A 22,980-nucleotide genomic window follows, 5' to 3' on the forward strand; every position below is an offset into this window, starting at 1 on the left:
TTAATGGTTACAATAATTTTTAGCAATAAATATAAGGACATTACTTAACTTTTAAGTCAATTTAAGTTATACCTGCAGTTAAATTAACATTTCATATCATGTTACAATAATAGACATCATGACAATTTAAGTACAGAAAGTCCATTTGAAGTAAACTGTACAGTATGTCACTGTCTATGCAAAGCACAGCACCGCTTAAAAAAATAATTGGTATCTGCTGCTGTTTATACTGTATGAGTGTGATGTGTGCATGTACTGTGCATACATGTACACTTACCGTACATGTGGCGATATGAACAGTCAGGATTGTAGGCAGTGAAAATCACAGTATAACTGATATATGGGATCTGCAATCATGTCACAGCAGTCACATCACATTACAGACCACTTTACAGATTATGGCTCCCAGGAAAGATAGGAGGTTTAATTTACAGCTGCCTACTGTGAAAGGTCAGTCATGAGAGAATCTCACTGAGGATGGGGAACAAAACACGTCACTGTGCACTGCATGAGATCTTCAATTAAACAAATCAATAGTGCAGTGGAGATAGGGGCCAAGGGGCTGCAGGGGAGGTCCCAGTTAGCATTAATCAAACCACAGAACTCCTCAGCATTTTCCCTCTAAGGGTCATGTGGTGAGTACGAGGAGAAGAAGCAATAAACGGAAGCCTGCATTCACTCATCATAAGCCTTCATCTGTTATCATCATCAGGCCTAAAATGTTTCAATATATGGATATGATGTGAAACTGGAAAAGTCCAAGAAAAGGAATTTTGCCCAATATCTAAATGTCCATCTTGTCTTTAAAGTCATTAAGTGGTCTAATGCGTCAAAAAAACAATTGAACAAAAAGGGCTATAGCTAAATTCTCCATAGGAATAGGGTAATTGAAGATGATGATGTTGGAACAACTAAAGCCCGTGACATACAAACCCTAAAAGCAAAAAGAAATGAACAATTCATGTATGTATATTATCTGTTCTCACATATTTATTCCATCTCTGAATATTTTATTTAAATATGTGCTTGGATCTAGCTCAACTCAGATCAACTTAATCCAGAAAATAAATAGCACACCCATCTTTAAGAACATCCTATTTTCTGAAAGGTATAAACATGACTTGTACAGTAATTGTTATCCTCAAATAAATCTGAAAACTTAAGACGAACTACGCGCCATTTTAAATAACACTGAAATTGTTTTAATGGTTGGAATTCCACAAATGTAAAATTCTGTTTGTACAATTGTTGTTGTGATGGCCAGGATCTTGGCCTTGCTATTTCAGAAAACATCCCTCTAAATTAGATATGAAGAACACCTGCAGATCCACACTGTACAGTACGTGACAGCAATAGGCAGTACACATTAACAGTATGCTCTGCTACAGTCATCTCTTAATGATTAAGAAAGGTATAATCTCTTAATGACTTAAAATTGATCTCGTCAAATAAATCTGGAGAATACAAATGAACTCCATGCCATTCTAAATAATGCTGAAATTACAGTATTTATCTGTAATTTCCACAACTTCCGTTTGTACAAATATGGTTGCGATGGCCAGAACCCTAGCCTTACTATTTCAGGAAACAGCACTCCAAATCATAAATGAAGTACACCTGCAGATACCTATATGACAGCAGAAAGCAGTATGCATTAAGAGTAAGCTCTGCATTGTTAATAATGATTAAAACAAAAACCTTTTATCTGATGGGTTCACACAAAGTGAGCCAGGGTACATCAGAGCCTAATGAAGAATACCTCAGGCCAGTAATCAACCTAATGAATGTCTCATGGGTCCAAGGGAGACAACACTTTTCCTAGCCTTGAATTCCTCAATTTCCAAAGTGAGAGCTAAAAATAATGCCCTTTAAGTAAATGCAACTCATTAACATCATGAGCCGTTTCAACTGCAGAGATCCATCACAGTTTGTGCCTGTGGATACTTCACCTTATTAAATAAAAACTCCCGAAGGAGACATTCCAGAAATCTAAAATATTGGGTTTCCTGTCCCGTGTGTAGCGTATTCCTGCACATCCACAGCAGGCTATATTGAGTAGTACTGTATGTGAAAAACAAAGTAACAAGTAAAGGTTAATTCCACACCACAAAGTATTTACAATTTTTTTCGGCTATCAAACCTTCTTCAGGTGTCCATGTGTGTTGACACAGCTTTCTACTTATGTTATATAAACCAAAATAATTCTTCTTGTACAAATCCCTCTTTCACTTGCCTACTATTATCTGGGCAAACAATAGCAATTAAAATATCTCAGAAGACATGTTACTGTGAGACAGGAAATAAAAAAATGCACCAATCAACAGCTGGAAAGGGCTGGAATACTCAAAAAAAGGATTTCCAAAGTCCCCATGCATAAACAAACATTTGATTATGACAGCTTGCTGATCTCTGTAGTCTTTCTTTACACACCCTGGAGGACAATTAGATTGACATAATGGTAAGCAAATTTAATGAATTGATTAAATTGAGTAAAAGGGACTATAAAATAAGAAAGTGTTCATACCTGTAATATGTTATCAGACAGATTTCATGCTCTAGGTGGAAAAATGGTCAAATGTAAGGGATAGATGCAAATGTTCATTTAAACTGTTCTACACACAGAATAAATTAGACATTTATTTCTGTCTGCTCAGATCAGCCTGTTCTGAGCACCAGTTTTAATGTTTGCATCTCTTGTAATGAACATCTACCAAATCCTTTCTGACATCACAACACTTTATAAAGCCTGTTTACATTGAAAGTTCTACCTTTTTGATATGACAAAAATCCAATACTGGCTCTTACATTTCACTGCATTTGCAAGATTCCACATAATTTTGCTAGAGTTAGCAACTTATTTAATTCAGTGATATAGCAATGCATACTGTATATAGTACATGCACATTCAATTTAAATCCAAGCTTACTGCACCTTACTCATAAATGACTGTAGGAATAGTTGCTGTTGTCCATCGAACATCTGCAGATTTTTGTTAAAAAGTGAACAAGCAGGAAGGAAGTAGCAAAAGAAAAATGGATCCATGTGTATAACAACATGATGCATACTGAACAAAATAACCACGTCTTACGTTCTTAGATTAAATACCAGTAATCTGAGGTGTTTGAAGATGGGGCAATTGATAATTACAGACTAGTGAAATTGAAAAAACATAAAATCATAGAAAACTGATTCTGGCAGCTTGCAAATTCAAAAGTCTGGAATAAGCAATTCAATTCAATTATAGGATATTGACGTTTTTTAAATCAATTTTACATTTGAGTTATCTAGACATATCTGCATTTGGCATTTGTGCCTCACTCTCCTCTGCTTTACTGTTTTTGCAGGCTACAGACTCAAAGTGAATTCCACAGTTTGTGCTTTGTTTTTTCTTATGGCTAGAATCACCATATAAGCCATCAAATTAATGAACATCTTCATCAGTATTATTATTTTGCCTAGCAGACAATCTTTTCCAGGGAGACAAACTATACATGTGTAGTGTGCTCTCACGAGGCACCAGTACTGTAGGGTTTGGGCATTTACGGGGACAATTATTAATTGTAGCCGTAAATCACGAAATTGATTCTTTTAATGGCTTTAGAATCCAACCATGCGATATAACTCAAACAACGCACACACACAGGTACTAATACACGAGGATACATTTATTAATACATAGAATATGCATGTAAACCTAACAGATCTTATCGAGAGGGTTATCAGAATACAAAAGATACATATTCAGTCAGTTACAAATTTAAGGCTTTGTGGGTTACACATATCAAGAGGACATACGTTCAGTATATCATTCATTTAGACCGTTTCGTAATTGAACTTGGTTACAACTTCTACATTAGATACTCAAAACAAGTACATAACTCTTAGGAATTAAATTGATATCAACTGGTTGGGATAACAATTGAATTCTCGAGCTGTAATGCATTGAAGTTGAATACTCATCCAATCTCTGGGGATTCAGATCTCCTGCAGGCACAAAGAAACAGTTGCAGGCTGTTGCTGTCCAATCCACGCTCTCTGGCTCGGTGCCAGGCTGTGCTGTGCGGCTTGCGACGGTGCGCTACTGATGCTCACTGACCGGCTAGTTAGTGTTGGCTTTAACTAGCAAAGTTTGTGCACAGGAGAAAAGATGACTGTGGGTCCCAGCAAGTCAGGAAGAGGACCGGTTCGTTCCTGATGAAGCACTAGTTCTGAATAGTGATTCAGCTGTCCACAGTTCCGACCTGTTCACGAGGTTTGCTGCTGATGCTAACCTCGGGTGAATCCTCTGGTTACTCTCTGGCAACCTCCGCTCTAGACTCTTAAAACAGAGGAAAGTTCTGGCACTCGGACACATTGGCCATTCCGTGGTTGTCCGGGCTGAGTCTCAGGATGGTCAGGAGGCACTCTGCGAGAATGTCCTGCCCTTGGGAGCCTTTCTGCTCCTGGGCTGTCCTGGCCGGGAATTGTCTTGCACCCCTGGAATTCTCCTTAGAATTCTCTTTAGAATAGTCTCCTCAGGCTCTCTGTGTTGCCTGTTTTTACCTGGAGGAACTTCAGCTCATTCATTGGCTGAAAGTTCCATGGGCATCAGAGTCCCACGTGGGTTACTCGGCCCTACCAGTCCCTGATTGGTTGATCAAGGTGAGATATGAGTCACTTACTCCTGACACTTAGGAATGCAGTCCAGATGTCCATCTGGCACTCCCTAGACAGATAGGCGCCAATGGATGACCACTGATCATGATAGCCAGGCTTAGCTAAGTGCATCCCCATTTGGGAGCTGTCCCTTATCAAAAGAAACCTTAAATCAGCCTGCATGAATAGATTCTCTATGGCTACACCACAGAGATGAAGAGAGAGATGGGGCCTCATTTAGGAAAGCACAGCAACACTTAATTCTGCCTTATTAACAAGCATTGCCGCTACACATGCGTATATACAGTATAAAGTTTACATTAGGTACGGGTACAGGGAGCAAGCATATGACTACAAAATAAACTAATGAAATAAAAATGAAGCAAGCTGAACTGTAATGCAAGTCTACACTACACAAAATGAACCAGTGGTGTTGCACAGGCAGACAGGATGGAAGAGAAACAATCTGGTGCCAAAACAGAGTACCTGATTTGTTATTGTTTCATCTGGTCAGCTTTGTGATTTTCTCAATTTAGGTAAAAATAAATCGTCTGTCACTCCTGGAACGCCTGGTTTCCCTTAGGGGACTGAGGACGTTTTTTTTCCTCAAATTGTTTTCACTAATATTGCGTTTTCCTGAGGTGTATTACCTTCCCAAAAGGTAAAAAGCAGGTAGGCAGTCAGACAATCACATTTTATGCGCTGTAACAGGGAAGTAGTGTCACGCCCAGTACACCTAGAGAGCGCTCTACTTCTCTCCTGTTCCTAGTTCCCAGTGATTATTCTTGTCTTTCTGGTGTGTCTTGTTGTGTAGCCTATTTACTTCCTGCTTCTGCTCTGCTCCTCGCTCAGCATTGATGTTCATACGTCCTGAAACCCGCCTAGCACCAGGTCGCCCCACGTCCACATCTGAGGGCATAGGTTTCTATACGGCATTTCCTGAACAGCTGAGCCCGGGCTAACCCCCATCTCGCCACTACACATTGAGTCTTTTTCGCTCTCCTGCCATTCCACGGTTCATCCCTTCAGACATCCGTGACAAGTAGATAATCATAAGGTTTTTGGTTTAAGTATTACATTCAAACCTGTTCTACATAGCACAGGGTTTGTCATTTTTAATGTACAGTAATTCAGAAATGTGCATATATATATATAGTCTATCTGTCGCTATTGTTTCTCACTACCAATAGGTATATAGTATATTAAAATAAAACACTTAATACAGTTAGGGCAACAAATTCTTTGTTCCCCATTCTTTGCCTATGGCTGGCTTATACTGTACATATTTAGTATTCTAATTTAAAAGTTTATAGGTATTTAATAAACAGGTAAAAGCAATAGCAATATAAACCATTGCAGAATTATTGGCTTTCTTGACAGAGATGACCAAGGGGACATGAATACTCTCTATATCTGTGAATACTGTCAGATGGATCTTGAGTCCAAAATCCATGGGCTTGAGACCCAGCTTGCTGACCTGTTCTGCAACTCAGATCTGGTAGAATCACAACAACTAGTTGATATGCTCTATAGGGACATAGCGTGCACACCACAAGCAGAGGAGGAAGAGTCTTCAGACCAGAGAGAGAGATAGATGCGTGACTGTAGGCTGCAGCCACAGGGGAAGGGTGTGCACAATGCATAGGCTTGATGTGTCCATATGCTTCCAGGCCTTACTGGTGCTGGATTCAAGCACTGATAGCTTGGAGGAAAGAGGAAGGACTGATGAGACCCAGTGGCCCACTCCTCCCAGTATGAAGTATGTCCAGTATGGTGTGTTGCATGCCCTAGGGCCCAGTTTGCAGACCGCCTGAGAAAAATGACGGGCTCCTGGCCAGACCCAGGTTGGATTTCGTTGTCATGATACATATTGCAATAAATGACATAGGAAAAGGCAGGCTGATGATTCAGTAAGACACATTTAAAGTTTCATCGTAGGAGAAGAATATCTCAGGTGGTCTTAGGGGTACTACTGGTGCCACGTGCAAGCCCAGAAAAGCCAGAGTACATATTGAGGATTTATATGAAGCTAAAAGACTAGAACAGGTGGACCTGTTTATGCAGGACGGGTTACACTTTAACCAAAGGAAATGGGGAAAAGGTCTGAACCAGGAAACTACAGATTAATCAGTCTTACCTGTACTTCTGTAACGGGTAAAATTCTGGCAATGATAGAGCTAAACTAGAAGAACAGTTAAAATTAAAGGATTTTTAAGAGACAACCAATGTGGATTTGAAAAGGGAAAGCCTTGATTAATTTGTCAGAAATCTTTAAACAAGTGAAAAGTTAATTATGTAACACTAAAGCATATGATATGGTGTATTTCAACTTTCCAGAGAGCATTTGATAAGGTAATTAAAGTCATAAAAGGTGGACTCTCAAATTAAAGCTACAGGAATCCAAGGTAATTGGTTAACAGATGTAAACCTGTCCAAAGGTTAAGTTGCATCTCTTAATTGTTCCACATACCTTATATATTTGATACATTTATACATATTAAAGTTTTCACATCCATGCATTTTATAACCACTTGATCCAATTCAGGGACACAGGGGAGCTGGAGCCTATCCCAGCAAGCCACAGGACGTCAGGGCAGACACACATAATCATACACAATACACCAGGGTCAATTTTCCCAGAAGCCAATTAACCTGCCAGCATATCTCTGGACTGTGGAAACCACAACACCCAGCAAAAACATACATGAACACGGGGGAAACATTTTTTCAGAAAATATTACAGAAAATCTTCAATATTTGCAAATTCTGGCTTGATTGCCCGATTAGTGTCCTGTGTGACTGGAATACCACCGGAGCTAATTTGATTGGTCCTGGAGGTAATTCCACATTCCGCAGGATTAACTATTGGGTTAAATTAGAAGCCAGGTATGCATGTCAAAGCTCCTGCAGTTCACGGAGAGAGTTAGGAGACGTATGATCTGCAGGGAGATTAAATAGTACAGGAGCTCATAATGGACTTTTGTGCTTCAAGATCAGCAGTCAGCCTGTAGTTCTAATTCAAATTCAAGATGGATTTGAGAATGGTATAGAAGAAACTTGCAAGTGTTTTTTTTAAGTGGATTGACAGTACTAACAAGTGATTGATGCAACCAGAGTGAATTTAGTAGTTTTGTCTCTGTGTATTCCTGGATTTAATTTGAATCATCCATAATCTCTGAAGAGTTGTAGAGAAGTGCTGATTAGCCCTGTTTAGTGTTTCAGGAGTGTTTCAGGAATTTGGCTGTTCCAGCTTCTTCACTGGATTTAAGAAGACCAAAAGAGTCAGTCCATGGGACAAAAAGAGGGATGGAAGATATTTCATCTAATACCAGTGATTAAGTGCTTTTCTGGGGGGGCCTGAGCCAGACTTCTGTGAAAGGGGGCCACTGCTACATCCTAGGAGTCCACAGTGGTTCCAAAAGCCAATTATGGTAACAGATGGCCTAAATGTGCACTTTATCTGGCGATATGCTGGCTTAGAGTCTCTCATTGTGGTCAGGAAGTCGGCATTCTCCATGAATATTAATAACAATTAATGTTAAAAGTAAAGAAAATGGCCTCTACTAAGAATGAAAAAACTAACACAGGGTTAACTGTACTTTTATATTATAACTGTAAGGGTAATTTATGTTTGCACATACAATAATTTGAATTAAAGGGAGAAAACAAAGCTTTTTGAAGTTTCATTTACTTTTTTTCTTTAAAAATCCTTATTTCCAAAAATAACACCATTCCTGAAAAAGTTATAACAAACATTTTACTTTAGAAATTGAATATTTCCCAAAACCACACCTGTTTTTCTGTATGTGTGAATTCACCATTCATGGAAACATCAAAGTACCCAAAGATGTGAATAGTGAAATTTTACTATACTAAAATGACTGAGAATCTGTCAATTTTTTTAGCCTATTAGTCACTTAGCCTTTTATTTCTAAATTAATTATAAAATCTGGCCTATTTTCCGAATCTAAAAGACAATATGAAAGGTTTCTGCCTCTCCTAGGCAGGTCAAAATAAATATTCACCACTATGCCATGTTATCTATAGAGTGTATTTACAGTACATTAGTGGTTGTGAAAATGTTACTATATACAGTATATAATGTAATAAGTAGCATAAGGAGGACAAATCACTGTAGCAGAAGGCCAATACCTCTATCAAGTTTGGACCTGTAGTGTACCCACCTACAGTGTATCTATCACACTTAATTGTGAGAAACCAAGAATGATATACAGTAGATACTAAAAATGGGTTGCAGTGTATACTGTTCACCACACCTGGCAATGCATGTTTACTAATCCAGTGGTACACATGCCCGTGGCACCAACCTAAAGGCCTTTACAGCCTTGAGTGCTTGATTCCAACAGTGAAGGGTTCTGGAGGTTTCTGCCATGTTAACGGGCACATTTTCCTGGGTGTTAGGTGCACACCCCTTAGAAGGAAAGATCAATGCAAATTGCTACTTAATGATACTAAGTGATCATCTTCACCCCATCTTGCAGCATTTCTTTCCTACCAGAGGGCTGTCTTCCAGGATGACAATTCTCAGACCACACGTGGTCATCCAATGGTTTGATGAACTCTATATGTCACAGCCTTCTCAGTCACCATATCTGAACCCAGTCAGATATGGGCTATTCTGGACCAACACACGAGACTGTTTTCCACCTCCATCAACAAGGTACGGGATGACGCACTTTCTTGTAGAAGAACAGCGCTGCATCCCTCCTGCAGAATATCAGACAGTGGCACACTCTATGCCAGAGCACTCAACACTCTTTCTAAGCGATGCTACCTTCTATTTTTTTTGTCCACTGTCTCTACATCTCTCAAGGATTGTAACAATGACAAATTTAGAAACAGAACATGTTAAAAGGAGACAATGTTAATACATCTCAATAGTATTCACATTTGAAGTCATTTTCTCAGATGTTTTAGCTCAGGGCTTTAAGGTGTTTAAGTATTGCAAACACTTTTGATCTGGAACCATTATTTTGGCAGACACTGCTCATTATTTATTCATACAAAGCCCTAAAAAAACTATAGAAAATTCATTAATTCAATACTACCGCAGACAAAACAATCACTTTGGAAAATAGGAAGGCATTTCTTAAAGATAAGTACAGTAGGCAGTGAACTGTACTAAAACATGAAACAAAACTATAAAACAGGCCTTGTTTATACTTGTGTTCAAACTAAGGCTACTGAAACAGGGCCGACAAAGTTACAGTAAGTACCTCTGGGCTGCAGGCTTGTATGATACAGTCCTACTGTACCATGTATTTTAGGCATTCATTAATTTACTGATCAAAGTAAAATTAGTACTGATCACAGTTAATGTCTCTCACAGAACTGCTGCAAAAAAGGTAAATTCTAATTTTGGTTTCTCTTTTCATTTGATTTTCTTCCTAGGCTTGCTGCGACTTGTCTTATCATACTGTACAGCAAAACCTTGTTGACTTCAGTTGGTTGGCTTCAACAGGAGTAGAAAGAACGAGATAAATAATTTTGAGACTGACTGACCAAACTGAACACGGATACACAAATGGTAATACATTTATCAGGCTTTGACAGATTTAATGGGATGAGAGAAAAATAAAAGGTTAATCTTATGGAATCCTAGAGGAAGCAAAGGATTTAAACGGGTTTGGCAGCACCAGTGTAATTCCACATCTCCTAAATGATTTGCAAAAAGGGGACATTGCCAATTCGCTGTTCATCCCATTCAATACAGTGACCAATAAATAGTATTGTAAAATGACATTTTCATGAAAACTTGAAGATTGTCTCCCATTGAATAGGAAGACACAAGGGCAGCCTGAGGCACTTTCCCACCAATTATTTCTGTTTCAGCCCACTGAAGAAATAAAGCATGGTGACTAGGTGACTAGGGCCACCTTCACCTGCCTGGAACTTCTTTCACAGTGGGGGTTGCAGTGTAGTTCTAATTCACTACCCTGGCAAGGACAACTGCAGTTCGATCTTAAATTGGAACATAAGAAAGGCAACAAATGAGGGAATTCCATTCGTCCCCATTTAGTCATTACTTTAAAAAATCCACGGTGCTAAGGGCCACAAGAGAATAAGGCAGAACTGAGAACTACTTTACAAGAATATAGCACGAAGTTTAAAACGTCTGCAGAAATGAACTTTTTATACATTTAAATTTTCCATTTTTATTAGGAAGATTTAATGACTTTCTCTGCTTTGTAACCTATCTAGCGTCACAAAGCGTTCTTTCCAGACCCTATGCAGATGACACGATCCAGGGAAAAATGAAGAAAACACGAGGGGGAAAAAAAGTCACGCAGGATACGGGAATGAAAACAGGGGGGCGTGTCCATGGGGCGCTGGTGGTCGGGGGAGGTGTGGCCGAGGCAAACAATCCAGGGATGAGTCAAAAGCGGAATCCAAAGACAGGGCAAAAGTCCAAAGCCAGGCGATCCATCCGGGACTGATGATTAAAAACCAGAGCCGGGTCGGGACCAGCAGGGGGAATGGGAACGGGACTAGAAACTCAAAGCATAACAGAGCCAGGCGCATCCAGGTCCCGGGCTCGCATGATGCGGAAACCAATGCAGAGCCTGGATTGGCGTCAGCGTCTGACTTTTAAGGGGGAACTGAAAAGGGGCTGGAACAAGGAACAGGTGCGGGGAATGAGGCAAACAAGGAAGGGCTGGAGCGCCCTTAAGAGGAGGGGTTTGCGATCGTGACATCTAGCGCATTTAATCGGCGTTAGTTAAACTGATTTCTTAAAAGAAGCCAGCGTGTCAGCTTCATTGTAGCATGTTCCAGACTCGCTCCCAAAACCTTTTGTTTTAATCAAATGATCCTCAGAATTAAGCATCAGTTTTTTAGAAACCAGAGTGTCCTGTGAACCCTTTTCTGTTATTTAGAAAGCAGCATCACCTCCATAAGCAGCCGTGTTTCTACAGTTGGTCTGTCTTTGACATAACATCATCACTTTATTAACCCTTTACAATTTCTTGCATTAGGAATTATCTTTTCGCATACCCCAGCTTGCTCTCCATGAGACACACAGACAGGGAGAGAGCCTGGGGTCAGAGCGCAGGGTCTGCCATCGTACGGCGCCCCTGGAGCAGTTGGGGTTAAGGGCCTTGCTCAGGAGCCCAACGGAGTAGGATTCCTCTGCCGGCTGCAGGATTTGAACCAGCAACCTTCCAGCCACAAGCGCAGATCCTTAGCCACAGAGCCACCGCTCCGCCTTCGTTTGAGGGGACGAGTGAGTGTATTCGGACTGTAGATAGCCTAGGCTCAGAGACCTACAACCTAAGCTGTTTAAGTGCTTTAAGGTGTCTTTTACATGTGCGCCTCGTCCTTGATCCCCCATCTCACAAACAAATCACATGATCCACATCATCAGTTTACATTCTGAACTATAGAGGGAGAGTTATCTCATTTTCTAATATGGAATCAAGATATTTCTTTACATGTGCTTTAATGCATCATCACTCTTATGTGTTACTAAGAAAAACAAGTAATATAACCTACTAACAAAACAACTTTTCACATCTCAGAGAAGATTGTAGTTTTCTTAAATACTACTTTGGAGGCACAGGAATGATTACAGAATATTCCCAAACACTTAACAACAAAGAAATATAATCAAGGAAGTGACAAACTGTATGCTGTATGATTTTGGCTAATAATACTGAAAATTGACCATGTACTGTACAGACATATTTTTTAAGTTGCCAATTAAGGTTGGTGAGTGAGAACGTTTTGTGGGGAAGTTTTGAGAAAATCTCTGAAAGTCCTTTTTTCTCTTGTTACATCAAAGAATGTTCAAGGCATTAAAATATTGTTTGCGTAAAAGGGAAAGGAAGCATGCATTTCTTTCGGCCTCGTTTCAAAAGCTTGGCATTAATGTTTTGTTAAGTGCAACAGTATGCAAACTGAATTAAAGTCAAGCTTTAATAACAGTGTGAAGAAAGGTACCGATAAAGAAACAATATTTTAAAAAGTGCTGTCCAGCAGTGGGGTTTTTCATCTGTGTTTTGTTTCTTTCTGGACAATAAAAAAGGGTTAACCCACCCAATGGTATTCTCAAACTGCAAAGATCGTATTAACAAATAATTGAAGCACCTTCATAAGATCAAAAGTTTAATTGTGTAAAACTTCTAGTCTTATCAACGATATATTATAAAAATTAAAAGCAGTTTTTAAGTCCTGTATCTGGTCCTACATGAAGGTCCTTGTCTTCACATGAAATATATACTATGGTTGTGACAGCAATTTTTTTCTCCTGTTTCTCATCTATAAAAGACTGTAGTATGTTAATTCAGCATTTCATAAATTTGCAAGCCTCATCAATGGCAACTAGCTGCCCACCATATTTCTGTCTTAACGATATTGCACATGCACAAGATTTTGATTTAAAAAGTGCTACCATTGGCACACTTTATATGAGTTATCCAGCCTGGAAGTGTCTCGGGTTCCCTTCTCTAAATAGCAGGCAGTTAACCTCAGTCATTGCACAAGGTGATAGGATGCTGACTCTGTCATCCCTCGACTTTAGAAAAGCAAAGGGCTATTTATCTAGTGTCAAACACACAGCACTCCATTCCTCATTTATATATCCTTAGGGTGTAGTGCCGTTTATGTCATGCCAGAGGAGACATGAGCATAAAAAATAAATTTATACATTTGACAAGGGATGTTAATATGGACATATTCAGAAATGGCACTTTTTCAAGTAGCTCCAGCAAGATGCCACTGCATCATCTTAAGTTTAAACATATATTGTTAATTTAACATCTTGAGTTAATCACTAATTTCAGCTGTAGGATTAAAAATGCTATTTGTTCCTAACAATCTTCCTTGAGTTTTTACATACATACTGTATGGTATATAAAATGTATACTGCATATAAAAATATACAAAAGTTAAATATTTAAACTCTTTTAGTAAGTATTTTAATAATATTTAATTAACAGTTAAGCATGTGCATACAAATCACAAAAACAGTCAAGTTAATATAAATAAAGACTCCTGTCTGTCTCGTTTAGCAAGGGTAAAAATGCAGCATATGCTGGAATTCAAAATGTTTACCTGTTAGCAACATTTTATCCCATGTGCCAATATGAAAAGAGTACTTTAAATTGTATACATCAGTTTCCATAAAAATCAACACCCAGAGAAGGGCTACTCAGCATAGAAAGTAATGTTAAATATATAAATATAAAGAGGACTCCTTACCCACTGCTGAATAATACTGAATACCCTGCATGCAAAATATTCTATATTGTATTAGTTTGTGATATCACCTCTTGAAATTTCTACACAGATTAAATTGATGCCATGTTACTTCAGTATTACAGCAAAAACAGATGTCAATTAAGTCATTTAAAAGGAATATGTACAGTATTCAACATTTCAAGGCTGTTTATTAGCAAACCACTTTAGTTGAAATTGAAAGTCTACTAAATGAAGTCTGTACTAAAAAAAGCACTAAAGTATATACTGCTCCTACATCCTCATATTCTGCCATGAAAGTAGAAACTATTTTTGTTATCTTAAATATACACATAATACTGTAAGTGGAAACAACAAAAATCACTAATAGAACATGCATGTTTCCCACCGGCTGAACTTCAGCATGAAAAAGCAGTAGATGAAAATCTTGGATTGATTGCACAATTTTACTATTACTTCTTATTGCAGCACATACAGTATGCAGATAATTGAAAATAGTAAGAAATTTAAAATAGTAACACTGAATATGTGAAATGTGAATATTTGGTTTTAACAATCAAACTTCCCAAAACTAATAGAATCAAGGATCAGCATATTGTATGTACAGTTTTAGTCAATCTGACATTAGATTGAATTTTTTTCAAGGTACTGTACAGTAAATTGAGTTCTGACATGTGGGTGATTGTGAGCGTCATGCGTCATGCCCTTTTTGTGTGGGAGAAAAAAATAATTTTGTATGATTTATTCCCCTTACAAACCAAACTGAGTAACCAAACCAGGTGTATAAATTGAAAAACTAAAAAAGGAGTTTATGATTTGCTGTATTTGGTTTGGCCTTTAACTAAGATGTAAATTTATAATATTGTTAAATAATACAGAGATGTAAGAACAACAATGCAAATGAAATACTGTAGACACTTCAGGAGTTAAAAACAAGATAAAAAAGGAGAAACACTAGGTTCTGAAGAACAAGAATCCAAAACATGGCTTATACACATGGATCCTGACAGCATGTAAATCTAGACTCAACATGAACATGAAATACTATGTGAAGAAACATGTAATCAACACACTTGTAACTAATCAGGCTGTATTTCATTTTGACTATTGTCATGGTCCATGCTAAGGTCAATATAAAATAATTGCAGCTCTCTCTTCTTCCCTGTCTGACATCAGCAAGCAAGGCACTCTGGGGCTGGGGAAGCTGACCCCTAAACAGGAAGTTGCTGTCTGTCCCAGATGTGAGATGAGGGCAACTGTTAGCAGAATCTTGGGGCCTTAAGTAACATGTAGAAGAGGAATCAGAGGGAAACTCTTGGGGAAGTGGAATAGTGCTGACCTGTTAAGTTCTTTGGAATCAGGCCTCCATGTAAATACTAAAAAGTATTAGGGTTCTATTCTCCTGACACCTATGTTATGGAATTTTCAATAACCTCACACAACTATCTAACAAATTCAACGCTGATACTGTATTAGTTTAAAATGAATGTCTACTGCTGGAACACACATAAATAATCAATTAATCGACTTTCATAAGCGTATTTTTCACTAACCTGACTGGCATTTATGTTACATTAACTGATGATAAAAATGCACACTGTATGACTGTTGCTTCTCTCCGATGAAGCAAAAGTTCTTTACTCTGAACTTCTGTCCAACTGAAACTTACTGCTTACTGCACTGTAAGCTCTTCTCAAAGACCTATTCAATTGAATAAGTCACTGAGCATTTCAAGCATGACTTCCCTGCTGAACATAGGTAATAATAAAAAGATGAAATTATCTTTCTGCTGAGACCTCTAAAAGCAGTAAATTGTGTTTTTTTTTTCATTTAATCAAGACAGTTCTGTATCTTGGGAGAAAAAAAAAAAGGTCTGTATACCTAGTCAGCAAAGCCAATACAATTAATGGTACATAAACTCCACTCTGACCGATGGCAGATCAACACTACCCTTTTACTCATGATAAGAGACCATACACCAAGAAAATGCAAGACTTACTGTAGTAAACAATTATATTTTGCAGCACTTATCAGTGTTGCTTCCTTAAATATTGTACAATTACACAGTTTGAACAGTTTTGCTTTGGAATTGTAATGATTAAATATTCTTTTAGCATGTTTAAATAAAGCATAAACACTAAAAATTAAACTGTTGCACTTGCATATGTTCACTGGCAATTATTTCAGATTTCTACAAGCTTTCAGGAAAAGACTTATCCTCACAGGTTACGTTTAGTGGTTAGATCTAATAGCTGCACTGGATGGCAAAACCAGCTCTCCGGTTAGCACTGCTAAGATCTAAGATCCCTATTTCAGTTAAAGGCTCGGAGAAGTGTGCATATTCCTCCTAGTCTAGCCAGATAGCTTGACCGGACAATGCTCCTTACCAACCTTCCCTGTCAACAGAAGCTTGTTTTCATCGCATATACAGTAGCTCAGCTGAAGAAGATGCACTTCTGAGTGCTAGTGTACAGGTGTGCTTTATTAATAGTTCCAACAGGGCTGTTTAAGGTGACAGGAGTTTAAATGATGTGATGCATATCCTGGCAAAGTACTAATCAGTGGAGAAATGAGAGTGCTGAGGTGGATAACTGGTAAAGCACAGAACATTTAGGGTTTGGCTTCTGTGTTATTAGGGATGGAGGTCATCAGCTTTCATCACTTCTCCAAATAAGTTATATAAGCAATAAACATCAAACAATTCCTCCATAACAGAACACTGACTGCAAAGTATGCAGATATTATTTCAGTAGTGCTGTGGGATACATTTCAATTCCCATCATTTTGACAGGACAATCTATTCAAAGTAGTCAGCATAATTCCGCTAATCTTGTGCCACATCTGCCTTTTGATTTTTAAGAACGTAAGATAAAAATGCATTTCACACATGAGACATACTGTATATCTGGTATGGTCACAAAATTGTTTTTATATACTGTATGCCGTGCTTAATCTAGGCAATAAAGCAAAATATACAAAATATACAAAACCCTAAGCTTCCTCTGTATGTGGTGTTATTTACTGGTAAACAACATTATTTCAGACAACAGCAGGATCAACAAATACAAATATTAAAAACTAAGTAAGATCATAAGGGGGGACACTTAGCCAGTCAGATGAGAACCATACAAATCCACTTATTTAAGAATTCTAGCTGAACAAATTGCATAATAAAAAAGTCCTGCATTTACTGTAGATCATAAACATAACATTCACTGTAACATTGTGTCCATTTCTCCTAGTGCCCTTGCCAAGGTTTTTGCTGTTTGGATTATAACTTCGAATTCCACTAGAGTGAAATAAGTATGGCATTTTTTATTACATCTTTATAAGATTAGGTGATAAGCTCAAAAGCTCAAACATGTCAGTTTCTTTTGATGTCATGTTTCAGATAAGTTTTACATTACTTTCTTGTGCTTTGACAGACATATTCAGACATTTTCTTATCAGTAAAAACATTTTAATGAAGGACTGATGGAAGAAACGGTAGGTTACTTTCAAGAAAATCAGGACTAACCAGTTTCCACATCAACCATAGTCTTTCAGCATCATTATACAAATTCAATATTTATGTTTTTTTTATTTTCTCCTTGTCCACATATACGCCTATATTTTTCTCATGGTTTGACAGCTCCTGTTAATTTGAATTGCTCTCCTGGCCTTTATGCTCTGGTAGCACAAAGGCACGACCCTACTTAAAAAAAAATCTACAGTACAAGTGTGTAAAAGGAAATATGATATTTCTATAGAAACCTTAAGCTTTGCACAGTCACAGAAAACTATCATGACAATAGAGTTTTCAGGTTGATCTCTGCAGTTCTCAGAATGTAGGAATGCCTGGGACAGCTCAGTACTGCCACAGCAGATCAAGTTAAATTGGGGCAAAAAGGCAACATGGGTCAAAAACACAGCTGACTGAACTTAATGCAGACAAGTGCACAATGTTCCATGCAGGCGGAAAAAAACACCAAATATAAAATGGGAAACACTTAGCTTTCAGAAGCTGTCTACGAAAAGAGACATGTTTCTCTTGACATTTCCATTTTCCAGACACTATGGGGAGCAGTGCATTTGAAATATAGGACAGGAGACACTACAGAAAGGGTCACAAGAATCTGGAAAAAGCTACCCAGACATCTTTGCTAAAGAAATGACTTGATGAGATCCCCAGTTAAAAAAAAAAACACTCCTAAAAATGAAACAAGGAAAATGGGCCAGATGGCCTCTTTTCAATTGCAAATCTTATGATCATAATCCCTTATGTTGCTTACACCAGTTGACATCATCTAACTTTGTGTGACTCAAGTGTAGTCTATAACCTAGACAAACTGTACTATACAATCTTAAAGCTATGAGGATGGTTGTGCATAGAAATTGCAGAAATTATTACAAATTGTATATGGAGTTTACAACAGAAGTTTGGGAGGAAGGATAGACACACTTTTGCTTACCTAGACCTTGCACAGAGGACTTCTCTTCTACTACCTTCTCTCATTCCCCCTCTGATCTACAGTGCCTTGCGAAAGTATTCGGCCCCCTTGAACTTTTCAACCTTTTGCCACATTTCAGGCTTCAAACATAAAGATATAAATTTTTTATTTTATGTGAAGAATCACCAACAAGTGGGACACAATTGTGAAGTGGAACGAAATCTATTGGATTTTTGAAACTTTTTTAACTAATAAAAAAATGAAAAGTGGGGCGTGCAAAATTATTCGGCCCCCTTGCGTTAATACTTTGTAGAGCCACCTTTTGCTGCGATTACAGCTGCAAGTCGCTTGGGGTATGTCTCTATCAGTTTTGCACATCGAGAGACTGAAATTCTTGCCCATTCTTCCTTGCAAAACAGCTCGAGCTCAGTGAGGTTGGATGGAGAGCGTTTGTGAACAGCAGTTTTCAGCTCTTTCCACAGATTCTCGATTGGATTCAGGTCTGGACTTTGACTTGGCCATTCAAACACCTGGATACGTTTATTTGTGAACCATTCCTTTGTAGATTTTGCTGTATGTTTGGGATCATTGTCTTGTTGGAAGATAAATCTCCGTCCCAGTTTCAGGTCTTTTGCAGACTCCAACAGGTTTTCATCCAGAATGGTCCTGTATTTGGCTGCATCCATCTTCCCCTCAATTTTAACCATCTTCCCTGTCCCTGCTGAAGAAAAGCAGGCCCAAACCATGATGCTGCCACCACCATGTTTGACAGTGGGGATGGTGTGTTGAGGGTGATGAGCTGTGTTGCTTTTACGCCAAACATATCGTTTTGCATTGTGGCCAAAAAGTTCGATTTTGGTTTCATCTGACCAGAGCACCTTCTTCCACATGTTTGGGGTGTCTCCCAGGTGGCTTGTGGCAAACTTTAAACGAGACTTTTTATGGATATCTTTGAGAAATGGCTTTCTTCTTGCCACTCTTCCATAAAGGCCAGATTTGTGCAGTGTAAGACTGATTGTTGTCCTATGGACAGACTCTCCCACCTCAGCTGTAGTTCTCTGCAGTTCATCCAGAGTGATCATGGGCCTCTTGGCTGCATCTCTGATCAGTCTTCTCCTTGTCTGAGCTGAAAGTTTAGAGGGACGGCCAGGTCTTGGTAGATTTGCAGTGGTCTGATACTCCTTCCATTTCAAGATGATCGCTTGCACAGTGCTCCTTGGGATGTTTGAAGCTTGGGAAATCTTTTTGTATCCAAATCCGGCTTTAAACTTCTCCACAACAGTATTACGGACCTGCCTGGTGTGTTCCTTGGTCTTCATGATGCTCTCTGCGCTTTCAACAGAACCTTGAGACTATCACAGAGCAGGTGCATTTATACAGAGACTTGATTACACACAGGTGGATTCTATTTATCACCATCAGTCATTTAGGACAACATTGGATCATTCAGAGATCCTCGCTGAACTTCTGGAGTGAGTTTGCTGCACTGAAAGTAAAGGGGCCGAATAATTTTGCACGCCCCACTTTTCATTTTTTTATTAGTTAAAAAAGTTTCAAAAATCCAATAGATTTCGTTCCACTTCACAATTGTGTCCCACTTGTTGGTGATTCTTCACATAAAATAAAAAATTTATATCTTTATGTTTGAAGCCTGAAATGTGGCAAAAGGTTGAAAAGTTCAAGGGGGCCGAATACTTTCGCAAGGCACTGTACATTCTTGCAGCCAACTCCTTAGATCAATTCTCGAAAAAGTGAGAGGGTTGGGCAGCCTATCCTCACAGCTAGTATGGCAATCCCACAACTAGATAGCCACACTAAAAACTGTAAACATTTCTGCCCTCTATTACATTCGTAAGGATTCAACCAAAATAATAAAATATGCACTGTAATAAATTGATTTTGTAAAACGGTAGTGCATTTACAGTTAATTTGCTTCTGAGTTAGCCTATGATCCAGTCTGAGAAAAAACAAGTGTTATTAAACCTGGGCACTTTTCTTTGGACTCCACTTCTGTTGTTCTTTACTTACCATTTTATCCAGGAAGGTCACCAAATTCTAAAAAAAAGAAAGAAAGAAATGAATTTTAATATTTCTACTAATGTTCCATTAGAAGCATTTTCTGAAACATCTTTCAGTGCCTTCTTCAGGAATAAAAAGCTGGGCAATAAGTTATCACTGATATATTTCTCCAGTTAAGCCTTAATGACTATTTCTCATATTTCATAAGACTTTACTATCCTTTTTGAAAATTAACACATTCTTTACTAACAAAACTGAAATCCACCCTTACAGAAATTAGCCGCTGTTCCCAGCCTGCCTTGCGTGCACACGGCTACAGCGCCCCACGTGGGCGCTACAATACTGTACACTCACAGAACACAGGTGTTGAAACACATGCACGTCTAATTCTTCTTAGTTCTGGCAAATTGACTGGATGTGATATTTACAATCAATATTTCTGAACAAACCACGTGTTTTAGCATGAAATGATAAATTAATGACATTTCCCATAATGACAACTCTAGCAATGAATTTTGCAATAACTGTAACCGTGATAGTTTGTGTGTCTACTTCGACTAGAAACATAAGTAAATTAAGCACTGAAAAAGTTCCATTAGGATAAGATACAGTAAAAGAACGGAAGTTTTTCTTGCTATCAAAAAGTGATCAGAACAGCCTTAAAGTTGCATAATACTGCAATAGTACTGTAAATATCCATTTGGATCCAAGTACTGTCCAGGAAAGGGTTCCCTCACTCGCAACTATTGTAACAAGCTCAGAAAGTTCACTGTTCATGAGATTTTTTGCTTACATTGTGGACAATCTTTCTCTTCACATGTAATCCAGGTCGCTGTTTGCTATTATGTCTTGCTTGACTTGGCAGTTTTTCCAGCAACACACTGAAACTTTTATCAAAACTCCTATTAGAACTCAGAAATTTCCAATAAACAATAATACTTTTTTTTATTAATCTGAAATATCCAGGAACTGTATCTCCATAAAAGTTGCACAAAGTGCTGAATGACTAATGCCTGGACAAGCAAGTACCTGCTCAAGTGTGGCAGCTTCACTTCCCCAACCAAAATACACAAATCCACATATGAAAGCTTTAAAAACAAGCTTTTAAAACAAGTTTTAAGTTCCTCATACATCTATTCCTAACCCAACTGGTTTCAGTCATGTTTTTCTAACAGCAAGAAGTGGTACTGTTTCTACCAGGAGAAGGGAAATTCAAAGGACATGTTAAACAATTTATACATAGGTTCATTTTGCATCTTTAAGAGCAGGAGAGTATTTTGTTTTTGGCATCACTTCTTTTCACTACTTTTTCCATTCTATTTCCTGGGTTAGAGATTTCAGAAGGTCACGTTTGTGGTGACTTAAAACAAAGTCATCGACAGTATAAGTCGCGGACGATCAACACAAATGCTAAGCATCTTCGGATTCAAATTAACTTGTGAAAAGGACCGGCTAACAGATTTCAGCTGCAATATGGTACAACAGTCTCGGAAGCATTTACCAATGCTCAGGGTTGTACAGTACACAGACTTCATTATTCTAAAGTCAAACTTCGTAACATTTCAGCAGAACCAGAGGTTTCAGCAATACTAGAATACAGCTTATTCCTATTACAATCTATTCCTAATGAACAGCACTCCTAAATGTTCCCCCCAGCATTGAGGACAGTAATATGATGTACTTGTAATATATTATATCACCCATCACATATTTTAATTGTTACAGAAGGGATCATAATAGTATATAATAAACCAGTGGTATAAAACACATTTAGTTTTTTTTTAAACATTTCATTTTATTTGTTAAAACAACAGTTCCAAGAAAAAAAAAACTACATGAATGCAGGGAGAATAAATCCCAACTCTGCAATTAGATCAGGACTTTTAAGCTGTCAGGCAACAGTGGTGGCCACTTGACCTCCATGATGGTCAAGTCAACAAATACAAAAGTAGTATTAAAAGGTGGCATACCTTACAAAGCTCTTCTTGAGAATACTCCTCTATGTCTGCAAAAATAAAAGAAAAGGAAAAATTTGTGCTTTTCCAACTGTTTTCAGCTGCAGTTTTCACCTCAGATAGTCAGTGTGCTATTCTGGCTGGAACAAGGTGGGATTACACCCCATCACAGGGTGCACACACACTTCAGGCAATGCAAAGATGATGAACCTGGACAGCATGCAGTATCTCTGGACTGCTGAACGAATCCAGAGCATAATTTAAACAACACATTTTCCAACAACCCCTTTATATTTTATAAAAACTACCATTTAAAAAACCTACTAGGAAATCTTACATGTATTTAACCACAAAGGCAACACAAAGTCAGATTTGTCTTCCTTTTATTTAATTATTAGTGGCAATTTTCTATAGAAATGTTTGTGGTAAATGTAATACAGTCTAGGGTTTCATTTAGCCCACTGTACAGTAACCGAGTAATCAGCAAACTGAATCATTTTCCAATAAGTGTTATCACCTAGAAGTTCCCCATAACAAAAATAGGACATTGGAACGCTTATAACGTGCAGAAAAAATCTGGACCAGCTTTTTTTTTTATTTAATGCAAGACCTTGCAACTTTTCAGCAAATCGTGTTAAAAATTTCAACCATACAGCACAAGACTGTACATTTATGTCAGCAGAAGAAAAAACAAATGGTCAAAGAGACCAGGTTATTCAAACACT

General features: G+C 38.1%; 1 protein-coding gene across 3 annotated transcripts in view; it reads right to left on the bottom strand.

Moving 5' to 3' along the window:
* ephx2 (epoxide hydrolase 2, cytoplasmic) overlaps positions 1-22,980 on the bottom strand; it is a 102,726-nt gene that overhangs the window by 59,375 nt on the left and 20,371 nt on the right. For all 3 annotated transcript variants that reach the window (XM_088909095.1, XM_088909094.1, XM_088909096.1), the window contains exons 9-10: positions 22,271-22,305; positions 20,310-20,336 (exon numbers count right to left, since the gene is read on the bottom strand). In XM_088909095.1, the coding sequence (XP_088765221.1) occupies positions 20,310-20,336; positions 22,271-22,305 (62 nt within the window). The remainder of the gene's footprint in view (positions 1-20,309; positions 20,337-22,270; positions 22,306-22,980) is intronic.

Source organism: Atractosteus spatula, chromosome 2 (genome assembly GCF_055471065.1).
Source record: "Atractosteus spatula isolate fAtrSpa1 chromosome 2, fAtrSpa1.hap1, whole genome shotgun sequence".
NCBI classification, from domain to species: Eukaryota; Metazoa; Chordata; class Actinopteri; order Semionotiformes; family Lepisosteidae; genus Atractosteus; species Atractosteus spatula.